Below are 21,193 nucleotides of genomic sequence, written 5' to 3'. Positions count from 1 at the left end.
GTGAAAAGCAGATTTCATGGATGAACAAAATTCCTCTCTAACCCTATATTTGTGGAACAAGGGCCCAACTCCATGGAGTTGGGCCTTTCTTCCATGAAAACCATGATTAAGTGTACATGAAAGACTATTTAGAGAGTGGATTTTGGCTCATCTTTCACACACAAGGAAGATCAGTCTGCTGGCAATAAAATGCTGGGTCTAACTCATTTTTGTAAAAAAATTGGAGTTGGGCCCTTCTTCCACTCAGGTATTCAATTGTCCATCTGGTATCCTTGCAAACATGGATTAATAAACAAATGATGCACATACAACTAATATCAATATATAATTAAATGTTATTATTAGTTCTGGTATCTACAGCCACATTATCTGTAATGACTTGTGACTACTGGTCATATCTACAGTAGATAGCAATAATTATTGACTTCATGCATTTAAGCATGAAGTCAATGTTGCTAATCTGGCAATGTGGATTTGTTGATAATTTCTTCTGTTTGCCCCATGTTGTTTTGCATTCTTTATTGCTTGCTTCTGTAACCAGTCTATACTTTGTTCGGGTTAAAATTGGCAAAATTATTCGGTTATTATAACTGAACAAAGAATAATTTTTGTCAAGTCAACATGTGCATTCTGTAAACTTTCTTCCACAATGTACATCAAAATTACGCATAAATGAATGCATCGCAGCTCCATACATTGATTTTACGTCCCTTTTTTTCCTTCTTGACGTTTTTAACCCTTATAATATCAAAAACCAACAGTCTTCTATGGGGCACATCTATTATGCATACTGTTAAAGACACATTGCATTGATTATTCATAAACAGCAAGGTGGTTCCCTTCATTCATTTTTTTTCTTTTCTTACATTATCTTTGATGGCTTCTTGGTCTTCTAAATGTTATAGATCCACCATGACCCTTTTCCATGCCTTGAAGCTGAAGCGAGTTGATTCTAAACATGGCATCTTATATAAAATCTGACAGTTAGTTCAGCTACACACATACAAATCAGGTGCTTCCCATTGACGATGCACGACTGCAAGAAAAGTTATTTTGGCGCAATTTATTTTTTGTGCTTTAACAATTGGAAACATTTTTGCCTGTTTTTAAGGGATCTGGAATGAGCATTTTGAGCGTCTCGACAGTATTTTTTGTGGGTCATGAGAGCACATCAGACATATCGAATTGCAGTCTGAATTCGAAGAATGTCTTTCTGATATCAAATAATTTTCATTTTTTGAAATTCACGATATAATACAAATTTTATGACAAATTATTAAAATTTGATATTTTTCACATTTTTGATATATAACAGTCCTCGAAGAAAATTTTATAAATCTAATGATATATTCTTTAAGTGTATGTAGCTGGGACGAAAAGCCGACGATCAATTCAAAATTTTGACCTTTCATATTGAAGATATGGATTTTTTTCCCAAAAAGACATAATTTTTTTTGTGTTTTGGGAAAAAAATTGATATCTTCAATACGAAAGGTCAAAATTTTCAATTGATCGTCAGCTTTTCATCCCACCTACATACACTTTAAGTATAAATCATCAGATTTATAAAGTTTACTTCGAGTACTATTAAATATCAAAAATATCAATATTTTTAATCATTTGATATCAGAACGACATTCTTCCTATTCAGAATGCACTTCGATATGTCTGATGTTCTCTAATGTCCCACAATAAATACTGTCCAAACGTTCATACCCCAGCCCTTAATGTAGCTTATTTCAAGTTTTCGATATAGACTTTAAAAAAAACATTAATAATCCTTTTTGTTCATTTATAATTTAAAGCAAGCTTAGAAGAATATGCGAAAAGCGTGAAAATTGAAGTTGCACGAAAATTCCACATTTACAGTAATGTTATAAAAGTAGTAAAATTTAACAGCATATATATTTTGCAAATTGTATGCAAGGATGTAACAAAATCATCATTCATTTCAGTAAATTAAGCTCTAATTGGGTCATATGGCAAATTAATGTATAAGACACAAAATAAAAATCTGTTGAACAATTAGGTTCATTTAAGACTTTGTTAAAGAAGTTGGAAGTAAAAATGTAACAGTTTGTAGCGTATATGGCTTCCTTGTCAGAGACATGTTAATTTCTCGTCTCCATTTTGTCGCTATTTCGTAAGCTGAGCGTTGAATTTGTACATTTTATGGGGATATTTTTAGTACGTTTAGTGGTATGTTTTCACATGCGTTAGGATACAATGCTTTTATAGCTAGTAAGCTTAATTGCTTGAATGTAAAGAAAGGAAAAGCCAATTGCAGGCAAAAAGAGAATTACAGTCACCAAAGTGGTGTTTTGTATTATTTTAGTACACACTGAAACCTTTTTAGTGCTATACATTATGTAAATTTTGACACTTATGTAATGGCAAAATTTTGTTAACATTTTGTGCTCTCTCTATATATTTTGTATATGTGTCAAAACCATGCAGTCATATCAATTGCAAAAACCAATAGACAAATGTTACATGTTTGGAAAACTATAGATTGGTTGTTTTTTTCCATTTTACTAAGTCGTCATTAATATTAAATAAATTTGTAAGACAATTTCTTGCATGAAAATATATATTTTTAGAATAATTGTTTTAGAATGTTTTTTTTCTAAATTTTTTGATTAAAATACTGACATGTACAAAGCAGTTTCACCAAAACAAGGCATACTACACAACTTGTGTCCACTTTGTCTTGAATAAAACCAGACGACGGTGGACTACATTATTCAACGTGGCAACAGCCAAAAGCGTAAACAAAACAGACAGGATGACGGCAACACTGCCTGCACGATGGACGCAATTATTTTTTCCCGGAGCCAAGATCCTGGCCGGGTGGCCCCATTACAGAAAAAAAATGCACAAAATATATTTCCCAGTGTAATATATACATTTTCACATGAAAATAAATAATTTTAAATTCAAAGAAAAAAAGAAGAAAAATTTTTAATCATCGACGGGGATGGGAATCGATCTCGGGACCCTATGCGTGGGCGGCGAGATCCGTAACCACTACACCACGTAAACTCATTGATACACGTAGGGGAAATTTTCAGTATATATCGTAACATATCGTTCGTTATTCATACAAAAAAAAAAAAAAAAAACAGTACTTACAATGAGGTTCACTGGCGAACCTCAACAGTTTAGACTGATAAAATAGTGCTTAATAACATACGTACAGTTTTGGAATAATTTGAGACATTTTTGTGTTTACGTGTAAAACCAATGACAACGTCAAAATTGAGCCAATCTTGGCCGGCCCCCCCTGAATAAAACCAATAGAACAAGTGTGTATACGTAGATGCTATGGGATCTTCAAATGTTAATGTATATCACTTGCTGAACTGATGATATGTTTACCGATCTTATAATGGCCTGACTTCTCTTCCTTGACATCTTTTTAGCTTTTGTAACTTAGTACTATCCTGTAGCAGATCTACAGCCGCTATTCCCGCTACACCTGGACAAAGTCGCCATGGATCTATTGGGCTATTCCATCTAAAATCCACACTACCCCTGTGGAAGATTTTGGAAATATCTTCCACAGAGGGAGTATGAGTTTCAAATAGAGCAGACAGTTGGGTAACTTCCATTTGAAAAACTCACTCCAGTTGTGGAAGCTATAGGTAAAGATATTACACAGGGGGAGTATGGGTTGCAAAATGATTAACCCTGACTAATTACATTTGAAAAACATACTCCCCCTGTGGAAGAGATTTCCAATATCTTCCACAGGGGTAGTGTGGATTTTAAATGGAATAGCCCACAATGGCGACAGACCCCATATTAATGACATTTCTTGACTTATTCCTGCTTAGCAGGAGAAGGTCTTATAATAAGGAGCCATTGCTATGCTGTTGGCATATTACTCAAACTACTTGACCGTGGGGTTTCAGTCATTGCAGGGAGTGAAATGCGTTTTATTTAAGAAATAAAGGGTAATGCATGATCCTTTACACGAAAATAATGTGTCCGAGGCAGTAAAACCGTAAATAATGGGTGCGGCGCAGCCGAACCCATTATTTTAACGTTTTTGCTGCCGAGGACACATTATTTGCGTGTAAAGGATAATGCTGCACCCTTTATTTCTATTCTATTACCACAAAATAGTGTAATTTAAAGAGAAAATATCAAATTTTTTGCCCAAATATTTCAAGTTGTTTACCTCAAGGTGGAGCGCATACGCGTAGCCAAAGCGTATGCACATTCCAATAACACAACCTAACATTCCTTTCTCCCCTAGAAGCAGGTATGCACATACAATAACACACCCCTGACATTCCATTCTCCCCTACATAAGCAGGTGTGCTGTGCGCTCTGCTGTGCGCTGTGATGATAGAAGAACATAAAGTTCCTTGCCCTTGACACTTTATCGCTAATTAATGGCCTGTCACGTGGCGCGTTTCAACAAATCACAGTCGGGGGATTTAGAATAATGGGTCGTGGGGGTAATAGAATTTCAGGTATAATTGCAAGCCCGCAATGTCTGCCGGGTTGATGTCAGTTGTATATAGCCTAAATGTTAGGTTCAAAGAAGTGATATATTATAGAGATTTATAAAATTCATATGTATACACACACCCTAATACTTGTAAATACCAGCAACTGGGGATGTACACACACACGTTCTGAGAAAGCGCCATACAACTGGGGACTGTCCTATACTGGGTGACTGCGGACTCATGTTTGTATGCTTTAATGTGCAATTTAGGCTAACCAGGCACGTCCTGGCTATCAGGGACGACCACAGTTCTTGTGTGTCCGCATTTCCATGGTGGTTTTTCATGTGTATGTCCCCGGTTTGGGGGTGGTTACATATGCCCCACACCTAACACACACTCCACATGCACACACCTCACAGAACATTTCTACAAGCAGTTCAGAAAAAAGTTGATAAGTAAGCTCAATTTGAAAAATCAATTTTCTAGATTTTGGGACATACTATCATCAAGTTGCAATCAAATAGATACTATTGTTACGGCATGCGAGTCAGTGGTTTAAATCTGCTGGTACTGAATTAAAATTAGGAAAAATTTGCCCTTTTAGAAGGTTGACAAAAATGCATCATTTATTCAGTAATAAATGGGTAGGCAAATATTATATTAATATAAATTATGATGACAATGATGAGTGAGTTGATGACAATAATGATGAAGTACTTACATTAAACCCAGTGGCACTACTACCTTTCTTACAGTGTCCCTGATTGGCTCATTATGTGATGGAATCATCTGAGTAACCAATCAAATCATTTCTATTGACTGTTCTTATCGCATATCTGATTGGCTCAGTACAAGATATTGCCCTCTTTGTAACCAATCAAAATAGTTCTTAGATGCAGATAATTTGGTTGGGAGTGCCCATGGGATCTGTTAAGTGTATTTAGTGAAAAAAGTCTCACTGTATCTTTTCAAATATTTAAGACAAATCATTATGAAAAAGTTGAAATTAAAAGAGAAATAGATTTTTAAAACTCTGTAGTGCTGACTGAGAAACATTTGTGTCAATTATCAGTATGCAATCACATTTGAGACAAAAAAAGTATCGGATATGAAAAAGAAAACAACATTTAATGTGGAAATTGAATAAAATATGAAGCTATCATTTGTCGAGTCACGTTGTAGAACACACAGAATATCATCAAAATAAACTTACCATCCTGTCATCAAGATAATGATATGGAATCAAAACACAAGGTGGTGAGAATCATGTCTTTGCATGTGATTATTTGGCATAAATTTGGTGTGATTTTTCTTGCTTTTTTTCTTCTTTTTTTTTTTGATTGATCTGTTGGTGGCCTGGAAACCTAAATATGAATTTAATTTTTTTTTTTTTAATTTTAAGAGCCTGGATATATGATAACATAATGTCTCAAAAGTACTTATATTTATTTGTCAAATCAGTGCAGAGTATGTGAAATTGAGGAAACTAGAGACTAATTTTCATAAAATATTTTAGTGATTCCGTATTCCTTGTAAACAAAATATATGAGAAAAAAATATTTTAAAAAAAAAGAAATTTTGTAATTTTTGGCTTGAAAATTTCATTTTTTCTGGATTTCTCTATTTTTAGTATTTTTTTTACAAAATGAAGTAAAATAGCTGCCAGGTGTATATTGGTTAGAATGCAGAAATGGTAAAATGTCTTAAATGGCAGCTATTGGAGATATGGCTTTCTTGTACTAATCCCTCAACACAATGAGAAGAATATTTGATTGTCTGAGAATAAACAAAAAAAGACGCCGTTACCTAGCAACGTGACACAAAAGAAGCAAGACGAGTGTTTTGGCAACATTGATTTTCAAGTGTACTCAAAATAGCGTTCATTTTTTTTCCCAATTTAGTTTCTAGCAATGTCAATATTGTTCATTTGTCTGATGTTTTGAATGTTCAATATTGATGGTAGCCGACAAGAATAACAGAAAACTTGCAGATTTGAATAATACGCAGTTTGAAACTTAAAGCCATGTTATAACATTTTCATATAAAATAGATTAGCATTTCTTTGCCATAAAATGTTAGCTTTTACTGTCAGATATATCCCCTTTTATTTTTGAGCCGAACAAAGCAAAGAAAATTGGAATTTACTACCAGCGCCGATGTTGCCAATACATATCATTCCTTCGGTCGTGTTATGGTACGATCCTAATAATAAAACGACGGTTCCTGCGTTTTATTCAAAATCTCGGATTTTGACAAAAAAATATTGAAAAATATTGAGGGCATCCTCCTCAGCAAATGTTATAATATGGCTTTAAATATCAAGAATATAGTTACTGCTCTTAAAAAGTTCAAATAAAAAACCACATCGGACTGTTTAAAAACCAGGCCCAACTGCAGTTGGGTTTTAAAGTCATATGGCATTGGTCAAATGAATGATATGTGTGCTACTTTGAGCATTAGTCTGAAGTCAGCAGTCGCTTTGAATCTTGACACGAAATTTACATTATCATGATTATGTGTTTATCGAATCACAAACTGTGTACAGATCACGGTGTCATCATCGCTCGTAAATGTCAAACATGTCCTTAAATGTGAGCATGGTTCAAAACACCTTGTATCGTGAACGTTCATTGCTTGTCGTAGCATCGCATGCCAGCAATGTCCGAAAAAACACCTTAGTGGTGATCTTTCATAGTTCACCCCGGCGTTGGCAGTGACAGATCCTTTATTAATTCTAATCATCCTCTATATATTTGCGACATATTTCACCGCCATCGCTTGAGGCTGACGGAGAAAATGTCGTACGGCAAACGGACAACCGCCTGCATTTATATGTATCATCTCTCTTGGGCTTGGTTCTGTGTATGTGAATATTTACACTTGTGTGATGCACTCTGGGTACTAATGTGTGATAATATTAATAGTAATTCCATGATCTTCCTTGTTGACAAGCTGCATTTATTATCATCCCCACATGGCTTGGTTCATTGTATGTGAATATCCACACCTGTCTGATGCACTCTGGATATTAATTTATTATTTGTTGAAAATAACGAATTCCTTGTTTTTATCATAATTTCTGTGTGATTTGTGTATGAGAGTATTACAATTGCATCTATCTACTTTGTATTCCAATTCCAGCATAATTCTTCATGGATTGTCTATCATTATCTACGGCTCGTTTCATGATTATTGGATGATTTACTATATTAGTAGCGGTCAGAGAAGACATTCATCTTCTAATCCACATCTTTATCGGACATCTTTACATAAATATTTTGAGCTTAACTGACTCATCTGTAATGTCTTCCTTAGAAATCACCTGGTACGATGATATAATACCTCAGGTACATTTATCACCAATACTCAAATAATGATACATTGACAGGACGCTATAGTACGTTCAGTATGAAATACATTATGACCCCCAAATCTAACCAAACAGTTGTTATAACTATAGGGGTCACATACTCATAGGAGCATTATGATAATATTTTCACCTATAATTGTGGGAATTTTGAAATTATTTGTTACAAAATTTAAAAAAAATTGTTTCAATTGATCCGAAGTTGAGGGCCAGGTTCGATTAAAACGCCCTATAGTTGATACAGGTGCCGGAGGACAAGGAAGCCCAATATTTTTACATCTCGGAGTGAGAGGAAAAAATCCTGTCAGCCATATTACCTTTCCCCTTCCCTTCCTAGGAAGAGAATGTTATTTTTACTGATTTTTTATTATCAAGTGCATAATAAATATACATTATTTGAAATGAAAATATGTGATAAATGGTATGAAATCCTGGCGAGATGTTTAACCCCTTTCCGTTCAAACATTTCATTTAGACGAAGATTACAATAAAAATTACCGGAATGACAAAATTATCAGAATAGAACATTTTTATGTACATATATGAAATATACATGCAAAATGCATTCAAATAAGTGCAAATATGCCTAGTATTGGTCCAGTGGTTCTTAGTGTAGGGTTTAGTGAGGATTACGGTGTAGAGTATATACCATACCCCCATTATAATAGAGTATATGGATTTCAATGTCAACATAGGACTGTGATTTCAGTGTGATTGGTAAATGCGACTTTCTTTTCCTTCAAAGTTGTTTAGCCGAGACCAGTAGTAGTATTATGTGCCCATCAAAATGCAATACCAACACCAGCTTATCCTAAGGATGTTTGCGGAGTCCAGTGTAGTGGTGTACCCGGGGTGGTGTACACATCAAAATGTAACACAGATACCAGGAGGTTGATGTACTCGCCTTTGGGAGGATACCGTAACGAATGAATGAACAAACTGATGATGCGATGAGGTAGCTAATTAGTATTCAACATCACCTGGCCCCCGGTTTCCTCTACAGAATAATTGATATATTGATAGTAAACCAGGTGATGAATTACCATATATAGGGATACTCATTAGCATACAAGTACCGGTATATTTGGTAGTAGAAGGGGTACTGAATATCATATAGGTATGGTCAAGATAACTTGTACAGAATTGATCTATAGCTACTAATTGCAAAACAAATTGTTAGCAGAAAAAATATAGTTATCATCATCAGGTAAAGTGATTGCATGCAATAAATTGCGAGACAAGTTGTAGGCAGGTGGGCATTAGCAAGAATTGTTATATATTCATGCATTGTATTTTATAGCATAAGGACAACATGATATACAGCTGCATACAAAATTAGCTCCGAATTATAATAACCTTTACGATTTTGTTAAAAATATATGATAATAAATGTTGCATTGAACTTAAATTTAGTCCAATAAAGTGGTTCATTTTAACATAAAAATACACTTATAGCAGTACATTTGCTGAGTGTTAACAAGAATGTCATAGATTGATAAGTATTATATAGCAACGGTACTTTATACAAGTCAGTTAAATTTAGTCCATTTTGTGGTTCATTTTAACATCAAAATACACCGGTAGTTAATTTGCTGAGTGTTAACAATAGCATCATAGATGGATAAGTATAATATAGGCCTACAGCAAAGGTACCAAGGTATAAGTCAGTTAAATTTAGTCCATTTTGTGGTTCATTTTAACATCAAAATACACCGGTAGTTAATTTGCTGAGTGTTAACAAGAGCATCATAGATTGACAAGTATAATATATAGCAAAGGTACCAAGGTATAAGTCAGTTAAATTTAGTCCAATGAAGTAGTTCATTTTAACATAAAAATACACCAGTAGATCACTTGCTGTGTGTTAACAAGAGCATCATAGATCGATAAGTATTAATATATAATATAGCAAAGGTACCAAGGTATAAGTCAGTTAAATTTAGTCCAATGAAGTAGTTCATTTTAACATAAAAATACACCAGTAGATCACTTGCTGTGTGTTAACAAGAGCATCATAGATCGATAAGTATTAATATATAGCAAAGGTACCAAGGTATAAGTCAGTTAAATTTAGTCCAATGAAGTAGTTCATTTTAACATAAAAATACACCAGTAGATCACTTGCTGTGTGTTAACAAGAGCATCATAGATCGATAAGTATTAATATATAATATAGCAAAGGTACCAAGGTATAAGTCAGTTAAATTTAGTCCAATGAAGTAGTTCATTTGAACATAAAAATACACCAGTAGATCACTTGCTGTGTGTTAACAAGAGCATCATAGATTGATAAGTATTAATATATAGCAAAGGTTCCGTACCAAGGTACATGTCGGTTAAATTTAGTCCATTGAAGTGGTTCATTTTAACATAAAAATACACCGGTAGTTCACTCGTGATAATGAGAGCATCCATACATGTACATTGATAAGTATAATACATAGCAAAGGTTCCAAGGTACAAGTCATTTTACTAATTGATCAAATATATAACAAAATTTGATTCATCTTCATAATATGATACTGCCGTAGGGCACTTTATTTGTGCAGTTCAGATATTCCTGTATACTGTAAAACTGCAAAATTTGGCACTTTTAATTTTTTGCACTTTGCGAAATATGCACCATTTCATTTGGTTTTATTTCACGATTTCAAGTACACCTATGTTGACCTAATTGACCTATACACAAAAGCAATATATTTGTGTGTTATTATTTTTGCGGTAGTCGCTTTGAACGTGAAAATATACGCAGCGCAAAAATTTCCTTTCTTTCCAGTTGAATCAATGCACTCTAAATGTCCAACCAAACAAGGAATATCCGAGGCAAACTCGATTTAAGATCTCACTACTATCACTGGCATGTAATTAGATTTCACAGCATAGAGACTCAGTCATATTTACTGATTGTTTGTCGTTCACCTATCGTGGTCGGTCATCTGACGGATTAACTCCACGAGAACTACCTGCCAATTGGCCAAAAAGAAGTTTTTATTATCAATTGGACCAATCAGCAACATTGTTAGAATAATTTCACCATGCAAAAAATTGGGGTGAATTATTTACAAAGCTCCATTCTGATTGGTGATTACAGTGAAGATATCATGTAATTGACCAATCAGAAGCAATGTTAGATCGGCAGGTAGTGCTCAGGGGGTTAAGCACCGAATGCTATAGAATGGAGGCCACGGAACAACAATTATCATGCAAGATGAAATATTATCTGTGTCGTGAAATGGACTTTTCCCGTCGTAATCCATATACCTCTTATGGAAGACATGTCCTTAATATTCCAAACAGCAACGGCAACTCCATTTGAAATCTATTCCCCCTGTGTAGATTAATGTCATGTTTTCCATAGAGGGTGGATGGATTTCAACTGGAATAGCCCAGAACTGAGATTGGACTGTCACTTGTAGTTGATTTGCTGTCATCTGATGCATTTATACCTATTTCATATCACATCATTTTCACAACTTGCATTTTTTTCCTTCAAATTTGTTAAAGATATAACTTAAATGCACTTTATATGATAACACTTACTTTTAGAAATCACCTGATCAATTCTGGGTATGATTAATTCAGAGAATGATGAAAATTTGAAAAATATTTAAAAAAATAAAAAATTTGCAGACATTTTGCAAAATGTCTGATTTGGTCAAAAAGCAATTATATTGTACCATGTAACTAACCCAGAGGATGATTTAAGCACTTCCCAGCAAGTCTTGCGGTTAGCACAGCTGTGTGAGTGAACATGACACCACTGCCCGCCCACTGCATACACACGTGCATGGTTAAATTTGAATTTGGACTGATATATTTACAATAAATACACATTCAAAATGCCAGTCGATTTCACATTTTATGTTATCTACAGAAGGTGTGAATTATCCTTCATGCATACATCACTTTAGATCTGAAATCGACCAAGTAATAATGACACACGGGCAATTCTAAAACAACATCTTTTGCACAGAGTTCAATGGGATTTGAAAAGTAAAGTGGCAGTTGAAACTCTAGTGATAACACTTTTACAGTGCATGATGGGGCTTCCTTAAATCATCCTCTGTAACTAACCTCTCGTTCATATGATATTAATTGCTGCAAGTATAGATTTTCATGTTGGTATTTTACTCATTGTAGTTGACGGTATTGATCTGACTTAATGGAAACCATCTATTCATAATGAATTTTATATATGACGTATTGACGTTGGTCGGTACATTAATTATAAATGTGCTGAAAAACACATTGGTGAATTGCTTAGATCTGTTGGGCTGTTCCAGTTAAAATCCATACACCCCTATAGAAGATGTGACCTTAATCTCCTACACAGGGGTGTAGATTTCAATTGAGCCACCCATTTGGGTAACTCGCATTTGAAATTCACACACTCTGTGTGGAAGATTAAGGTCATGTCTTCCATAGGGGGTGTATGGATTTCAAATTGAATTACCCATTTCAATGTGAATTGATGATTGGATAAGTATGAACTAATTCAATATAGAGTTAAATCTTAAATCTGATGTTAGATCTCCAGATTTAAGTGTCACTTAATTGATTTAGATAAGTTACCATGGTTACAAGCCATTTTCAATATGCTGTCAATTAGTCATAATAATCAGTTCATTCAAACTATACATAGTTGTTTATTTTATTTCATTTCTGTAGCATGCATGCAATGCGTATGATCAGTAGCAGCACCACAAGGGGCATGGGGGAAAACATGCAAGTCAGAATACTCCCCCCCCCCCCCCATTCCCACAGTAAATATCCAAAAATGAAATTTCCAATTTTGTACAACATTTGTTGGCTGTGGTGCTGGCTGTGGTGCTGGTAGAGCCTTTCCTCTTTAATTTTTTAGCTTTTTGCATTTGTTCTTTCTTTCTCTTCATTCTATCATTCTCTCTGTTTCATTAATTCTTTCTTTTATAAATTAGCCTCTGTCTACAACAATTGACCCCGACCATTCCCAGGGTTCACTCCACAGTTTCATCGTTCTGACGTTGTTTATTATTGATTCTCGGCTATTTTGGTAAACATAATCAATTGACTAACTGCTTTCAAATGATGGAAACTAAATTGGCAAGGTGGTCAATAATAACTATCTGTCAGCCATTGTTTGCCATGACAACAAGCTACTTTCACATAATACAATAAGAAATTCCACAGGTTTGTTGGAATCATACAACAACATCATGTAGCTAATATTTTAATTGATATAATTTATGTAAATTTGGTAAAAAACAACCTAGGTAACATCATATTTCTGGCTTATGCATTGAGTTGTGTGATGATTATTGAATATTTTCATCATGTCTCTAGATCTGTCTGACACAATTTCCATGGCAACACCAGTGTTTCTAGTTAGTAAACAAGTATCGGTAATATTGCTGAAGTATGAAATTGAATGCATTTATTGCCTAGAATATTAGTTATTGCTGGTCTTGTGATCTGTCTATCAGACATTGTTTACTATGTTGTTGTGCATGTTTCTACTCTGTAACCAAGCACTTTTATAATATTCTATTCAACATGTTCAATTGAAGCAATTGAAGAGTGTGTAATATTGTCGAAGTTATTGTTTAAATTTTAGCACGGTGAGTGTGGGTGTGATACCAAGGCTGTGAAATAGTTAGGAGCCAATTCTGACCAAATTTAAAGTTGGCTTGAAATGACACAATATTTGCAGTTTCAGTTCCATAATTTCTAATATTTTGACAGAATGTTAAGTTATTGTAATGACGAAAGGTTATTAATTTTGTTACCAAATCGACTATTTCCGGATTCAAAGGGGAATGCCCCTATCTCTCCTCCCCACCTCGCTATGTTTAGTTTTTAAGGAAACAAGATTTTTATCTTTAACCATATTTTAATCTTTAAGTAAAACTCACATGGATGGGCACTTCATTTTGGGACACCCTGTACTCCAGTAGCATAGCCACAATTTTCTAGGCTGGACAGGGGATGGAAAATGGTCAAAAAGACATAAAAATCCAAAATTAGGGGGACAAGATCAGTGGGGCCAAGATTTTTTTTTGGGGGGGGGGGGCATTGGGAGAATAGTGATTTGGGTGGGGGAATCAACAAATTTTGCTAAAAATTGACCCAAAAAGTAGAAAATTTCCTAATTTTGAGTTAAACTGGGGGAGCAAGAGTTATGACTGGGGGAATATTCCCCCATGCCCCCCGGGAACCTGCCACTAGACAAGATATTCCAATGGGGTATGGTTGGTAGTGTTATGATTGTTCTCTAGGTAACACCCTATAAAATGACAAATGATGTAGGCAATCAAGGATCCCTATAATTGAAAGTTTACGTAGCAATCTTCCTGTTATTCCTGAGCGGACGGAAGTACACGCTTTACTATGACAGTGAACTTTGTATGGTTTTTCTCAGGGACTGGATATTGTCTTGCATGTCTTTGGGAAATGAATATTTTCATGTGGATCTAGATGTGCTTATTTGAAGGTTTTTGGACTTGTTAAAAAATTATAAAGTGCATAACGTCCCAGATAATTTAACCCCAAATGTCTCAATCAGTCTCATGTTTAGAGTCTGTAAAATGAATGTATTTCACAGACACTGAATTGAAAATGAGAAATTTTCATCTAAAAGTGGTGAATAATTAACTAATTTGTATTTACTTCTATAAAAGCCGATGTGATATTTTATGTGTCACAAGTGTGCATCTAAAAGTTCCTGAATGTATAAAAAAAAATCATAATAATTTCTTCGCTTGATGAGAAATTTACATAACAAACCTGCGTACAGTAGCCGGTAAGACTTTCAAACTTTGTATGCACTATACAGGGCTGACATACTACCATATTTATTCAGTGTCAGTGTTTATGGGTTTATACTTTCTTGGGTATCTGATATCTGAAGATGACGAACATTGCATCAAGTGTTGTTTGTGGAGGGAAACCTTTGTCAGGCGCTGCACCAATCAGTAAAGAGCAGATGCGACGCCTTCCAAAGTTATTCACTCAGGACATAATTATTTCAATATACGTATCGTATCTGCGAGATTTGTAGTATCGATTAATTATTTATAGCACAATATTTTGCATAGTCTGACAAGTCTGTCACCTGAGATTTGTACATAATAGTAGTGATGTCAGCCTGATGTGTATTCCAGAGTTAACCAGGCGTGACTTCCTGTACCTTGGGTACCTCATCCTGTGCCTCACTTCCTTAGCTTTGTCAGTCGGTGTTGCCAATATTCACCTTAACCTTACAATTGGGCTTATTTTGTCAACTTTCATCTAGATTTGTTGGCATTTTTCCCATTTTATATCCAAAGGGCAAGGAAGAATTTCATTCATTTTTGCATCATAACGCTGCAACGTGCTGGCAGTTTTTGCCACTCAAAGGAAAATCCAATAGGTAAAATTGGGTGCTTTTTACACCACCAGACGCCACACCCTCGTGGGATGAAAACTTCTAGTAACACCTGTCAATCACACTAAAGAGCAGCAACTGACAAACTTGCCTAATGTGGAATAAGAAGGTTGTTTATTTGCGGCCTTTGTATCGAGGCGGGATGTGTAACACAGTTGATTGTCTAGTCTAGTCAAGCAGAGGGAAGTTGGATTTAATCTGCTTGGCTATTGTCAGTGATTGTATCTCTGTGGAGTGTATATTGCAGTGATTATAAGGAAACTAGTGAAGCTGTGAGATACATATATTCTGTGGGATTTGTTTATGCATTGTTTATAGTTCTGTTGTGATCATATTATCAGAAGGAATAAGCCTGTCTTGTCGTCATGGAGGAAAATGAGGAGTTTCAGAGCCCGGATTTTAAGAGAATGAGAAAGCAACTGAGGGTTGTCTCTTTTAGAACAAGACCTAAAGATCTAGATTTGAGTGTTGAGGATGATACAACGAGCGTAGAGGAGTCGGATCGGAGTTTAGATGATGATGAAATAAGGTAGGCGACAGGGATATGTGATGAGTAGGCCTATTGGGTTGAATGTCAATGGATGGAATATTTGTTTACATTAAGAATAACACTAAAATGATGAGGTAGTAATAAAGGGAGAGCCTTTGATGGTACAAGCGGGGTCCTAGTACAGAAGGAACACGACCAGTGACTCCAACAACATAAATGTCATCCTGTAGGATTTTTGCAGAATTTGGTTCACTATCATGTTCAGACCCATTTTAGGGGTAGTATGCTATAATTTTCTTTATTACATTGTACCAATGTTGTATTCGAGCTGTACTTTTGCTGCCCTATATTGCGATTGTCACCCGACATTATTTTTGCAACCTTACTATATATAATGGCCTTCCAATGCCCGAAGATACATGACTTGCAAACAATTCAACAAATAATTCTGTAATGAGAAAAATGTAGCTTTTTATTTATTTATTTGTTTGTTTGTTTGTTTGTTTGTTTGTTTGTTTGTTTGTTTATTTATTTATTTATTTATTTATTTATTTATTTATTTATTTATTTATTTATTTATTTATTTATTTATTTATTTATTTATTTATTTATTTATTTATTTATTTATTTATTTAAAAGAATCCTTTTTAATTTAATTTTTTATATTAGGCCAAGTAAAATAAAAAAACATGTTTCACGTCCGGGTTTTTGAAAAAAAGGAGGAAGAGGGGGCTTTTTATTTTTTATCGCAAACTCGATGTAAATACCCATAATTAGAGCTGTTTTTAGCGTACAATAATGCCTGGAAAAAGGAGGAGGCCTCTTTTTATTTGTTGTTCTGAGAGATAGACCCCCTCTAACTATCATAAAACCTTTAAAAAGTGTTTCTTGTATATTAGCAAGGCTATAGAAAGCATCTCTACTTCCTAGACATATTTTTGAAAAGTTATAACTGAATTTCAAAAAATAAAAATAAAATTGAAGAAACCTAAAAAAAGGAAGTGGGAGGGGATGTGAAACATGTTTATTTTTTTATTTGGCCTTAATTACTTTACATCATTTTTTATCTATTTTTGAATTATTTTATTAAGATCTGAAGTTTTTTTTTTTTAAATAAGATCTTGAACTAAGTAGAAGAGTGCAATTTTATTAACTGATACAATGCCTCCACATTATTTATATCTTATAACATGATAAAGAGAATTTGTTGTACGTCTGATTAGCTAATGGCAGACTTGTATTAACCAACGTATTGACAACGTTTATTTATACCTGACTAAATCCCAATGCTAATAATATCCTGTAAAACTCATTCAGGTTGAAAATGCATCGAGTATAAAAATATTCAACCAGTAAAAAAATCCTAATACATTATCTCCAGACATAATTACATAAGCAAGTGACCTGATTGACTATCAAATTATGAGAATTAATGATTCAAAAGATTTTTTTAAATTCATAACAATACTATAATAAGATTATATCTGAAGTAAAGATAAACTGGAAGGAAGGAAGTTGGCTTTTGCTAAATTGCTTCAATTGATTTGACCAGGCAAATGTTGGGTGACCACATTATACACAAATGTTTGGTTATATACAAAGATTGCATGCAATAATTTAATACCTGCCTATGATACAGGGAGGGTAAAATTATAAAATAATGCTGCTTGGTCCCAGACTTGTAGTGAAATAAAGCTTGTGCCTCCTCATCCCCCTGGCACTCCCCCCCCCCCCACATAGTTAGTTGCACAGCCCAATTTTTAAGTCAGCTGAAAGTCTCACTCTTAAGTAATTTATTTTTTTAAATTCTTGCTATCAATGATTTTGATACATCATAAAATGTAAAAAACATGAAAAAATCTAGATTTTTTTTCCCATTTTTGTACAAAAAATGGGTGTGCTATAAACATATCATGCGTTAGTGATAACAACGAAAACAACCTATAGTTTGATCAGCTCGTAATTGGCGGGAACTATTAAAGGCTTTTATCACTATGCCGAAAAGTAGACCCATGTTAATGGTCTGTATTTGTAGACAATGTATAGGACTTCAATTAAAATTCAGTGGTGAGACGTGACAAGACAATTCCCAAAATGAAATATATTTATTAATCCACGATATTATAAGGGCGGGTGATTACGAGCTGATCAAACTATAAGTTTCTTCATATGAGAAAAAAATACATTCACTTTTTAGCTTTATGCGTACATTTTTTAATGCTTTCACTGGGATCACAGTCAGTACCTTTAAATTCACTTTGCATATGTTATGATTCAAAAGATATATGACATGATATATTCTGTTTTTAGGCTTATAGGCACAGCTCACTCAAAACAGGATACATGTCTATAGGTATAGTGAGTGTTTGTAGTGTTGAATGATAGAACTAGATAAATTGTCATCATTTGCGTGCAAAGAACATTATTTCATATTCAAGTTGGTTTTTGATGGAGGCCTACATAAAACCAGGCTAGTCATGATATTTAGTAACAACTTTTTGATTAGTGATGATTTGTAGAACTGACAGTCATGCTTTTGCAACATCTTTACATTTGCTTGTTCACTGTTGACAAGGGGCAGTCTTCAGTGAACGGCTCTTTTCAGAGCCACCAGTAGGCAAGGGGAGGCTTACATGTCTCATTCTAAGGTACTTTGTCCTGAAGAAGTCAGAGCTACTCCTGGTGAGAGCTTGACAGTTCTAAACTTGTCCGATGGCGAACCAGCTGAACACTTGCTAATCTTTACATTTGGGTTGAAAATAAAATTATAGGTTTTGAAAGTCTTTCCATACCTATTTCCTTTTCAGAACTTTACTTGTCAATTTTCTCATTGAACTGCTTATTGTCTAACAATCTTAACATCTTCAGGAAGTTTGTTCCCAGGGGGGGGGGGGCCCCCAATTTTTTTTTTTTGGTAGGGGTGTGCCACCGCCAGCTTCGAACTTGAGGTCTAAGGAACTGATCGGCAGGTCAAAAAAGGGGTCTAGGGAACTGATCGGCCGGTCAAAAAGGGGGGTCTTAGGAACTGTTTGACCGGCAAAAGGGGGTCTTGGGAACTGATCAGCCGCCAAAATCTGAAAAATCTCGGCAACTAAACCATGCAGGCCAAACCAGCGTTCAAGTTTTTGCCACAGATTTTTGAAGGAACCGATTTCACTTTGAATTGTGAATTAAATTTATTAAATCAGCAAAACCATTAATGCAAAATAGGTCTGTTTTGGCCTATTACGATGAAAATCTCAGCAAAGCAAAACAGCATTCGAATCAAAATTACTAAACCCTGCAGACCTACAATCTATGCTATTAGCCTACTGATAATTATAACAAGCAGCAGCTAGCAGCATTACATAAAAGCCCACCATAAAAACAAACCCACAAGAAACATTTTGACTACATTGAACTGCATGAGATGATTGAGTGAAGTGTGCAGAATTTGACACCATTCCACTAGACCAGTAGATCGTAAATTACCTTTTAATTCACTGTTATGGCCAGCTGCAAGGATGTGCACACAATTATTTGAGGTACTTTTCCTCATATTTGGCAATTTTATTCCCAAAAGAGATCTCAAAATCATTTATTTCTAGCAAAATGTTCATCAGCTGAAGGCATCGGCATCGGCGGCAGGCACTCGGCAGTGCAGTGCTGTTTATAAACAACAAACTACTGTTGCCACTACTAAAGGAGCCCAAAATCCCGCCCAAAGTTAACCTTATTCCTAATACAATGTGTTTCAATGGGGAAGAAATTTATGGAAAATTCCCTTTGAAGTTTTTGGGCTTGCAAAAGTAGCTTTTGGGCTTGAAATAGTAGGACAGAAAACACGTACGCCTGTCAAGATGCCGATGAGAGCGGAAATCAATGATCTGAGGGTCTATGGAACGGCTAGAAAAATTTTGGGGCTTCAGAGCGGGCAATCAGTGAATTCAGAGGGTCTAAGGAACGGCTAGCGGCTCTGAAAAAGGGGGTCGTCGCCGTGGCACATACCCGTATAGCTGGGAAATGTGAGTGCCCCTCCGGTTTGTTCCATGCACTTATTTTCATCACCGCTTTGGATCAAATTAAAGTAATATCAAGTCAAGTTTATTGACACTAAATTGAGGTTAATGAATTAGGGATATGTTTTGGATACCATAAAAAAGTTTCCGATGGTCATATAACATGGTTTTCAAAATTATAAACCAGCATTTGATAATGAAAAAGTGCAGTTGTGGATGTGGCCACTAAGTGGTCACTCCATATAACCTGACAGCACCTGTAAGAAGCCTTATGTAATTGTAAACTTCCCTCCAAAACACTTAACTAATTTCATTTTGCTTAGGTTCCAATTAACATGGATCGTAAACGCCCTATACCTGAAGACCAGCGTCTGTCATAAGTTAGTTTCCCACTCACAAGCTCTTTGATCTTAAGGTATATAATACATAATACGCTGTGATTCATTTAGTAAAATACTCATGGTGGTATTATTAGAAAATTTGGTAGTTGTTCTGTACTTTGTTTGAGTTACAGAAGGTTCAAGAAGTAAACTATAGGCCTACTTTAAACTGTATTATGCAGCTGATATTAGGTACAGGGATATTCTTGGAAACTTTGGTAGTCGTTCTGTACTTTGTTTGAGTTTTAGGCGCTACAAGGAATAAAATAGGCTTTACCGTATTATGTAGCTGATAAGCTGCAGGCAATGGAGAGTGCTGATTAAGCTCAGTGGCGGTGCCATGGGGGGAGCATGAGGGGGGAAAATGCCCCCAGTCAGAACTCTTGCCCCCCTGTTTCCCCCCGTAATAACACAACATCAACTTTTTACGGTAATTTTGTGCAAAATTTGTTGATTTTGCCCCCCTCTGAAATTCACTTTGCCCCCTCCCCCGAAAAAAAATATACTGGCGCTGCCACTGATTAAGCTAGTCTTGTCTAACACTTCTCATAGTTTCTAATCTATGCTCTTAGCTGTTCTGGTGTCATCTGGTTTCATCCGTCATATAGAGAGCGCCTGTGTCTGAGATTAGCAGTCAGTCTGGATAGATTCAATCTTAAATCATGTTTATCATTGTCAGAAAATGGACATAAGTCATGTATTCATTTGTATTTCATAGTATAGCTCATCATCACCAACTTGAAGTCATGCACCAAACTTGGTCGAACGTAGAGAGTGGGGAGTGGGGTGCGAATCATATTGCAAATACCTTTGCAGTTTATAGTCAGTTTGGCTTGGGTATACTACACAGACAGACCTGAGACTTGATAATGATTTGCAACCATTAAATTACTTCATACATAACAAACTGAAAGAAATACATATATTTTTCTGGATTTCTATCAAAGCTTGTTGATTATTGTTGGTTTAGTTGATTTCTGTCCAATGTAAAATGATCTGGTCCAATCAGGAAGCAAAATAGGGATCTAATAATACAATACACAATAGGGAAATTGGCATTGTAAATGCTCAATGCTTTGCAATTAAATATGCTCGT

General features: G+C 35.1%; 1 protein-coding gene across 4 annotated transcripts in view; it reads left to right on the top strand.

The window, feature by feature from the left end:
* Nucleotides 1-21,193, top strand: part of LOC140171865 (uncharacterized) — a 312,836-nt gene that overhangs the window by 287,362 nt on the left and 4,281 nt on the right. The window contains exon 1 of one of the 4 annotated variants that reach the window (XM_072195202.1): nt 15,366-15,758. The exons of the other annotated variants lie outside the window; for them this stretch is intronic. Within the exon in view, the coding sequence (XP_072051303.1) occupies nt 15,595-15,758 (164 nt within the window). The 5' untranslated portion in view covers nt 15,366-15,594. Of the gene's footprint in view, nt 1-15,365; nt 15,759-21,193 lie in introns of those variants that run through there. 4 annotated transcript variants of the gene reach the window in all.

Source organism: Amphiura filiformis, chromosome 15 (genome assembly GCF_039555335.1).
Source record: "Amphiura filiformis chromosome 15, Afil_fr2py, whole genome shotgun sequence".
In the NCBI taxonomy this organism is placed as follows: domain Eukaryota; kingdom Metazoa; phylum Echinodermata; class Ophiuroidea; order Amphilepidida; family Amphiuridae; genus Amphiura; species Amphiura filiformis.
The sequence above is the reverse complement of the archived record's forward strand: the minus strand, read 5'-3'. Positions and strand labels throughout refer to the sequence as shown.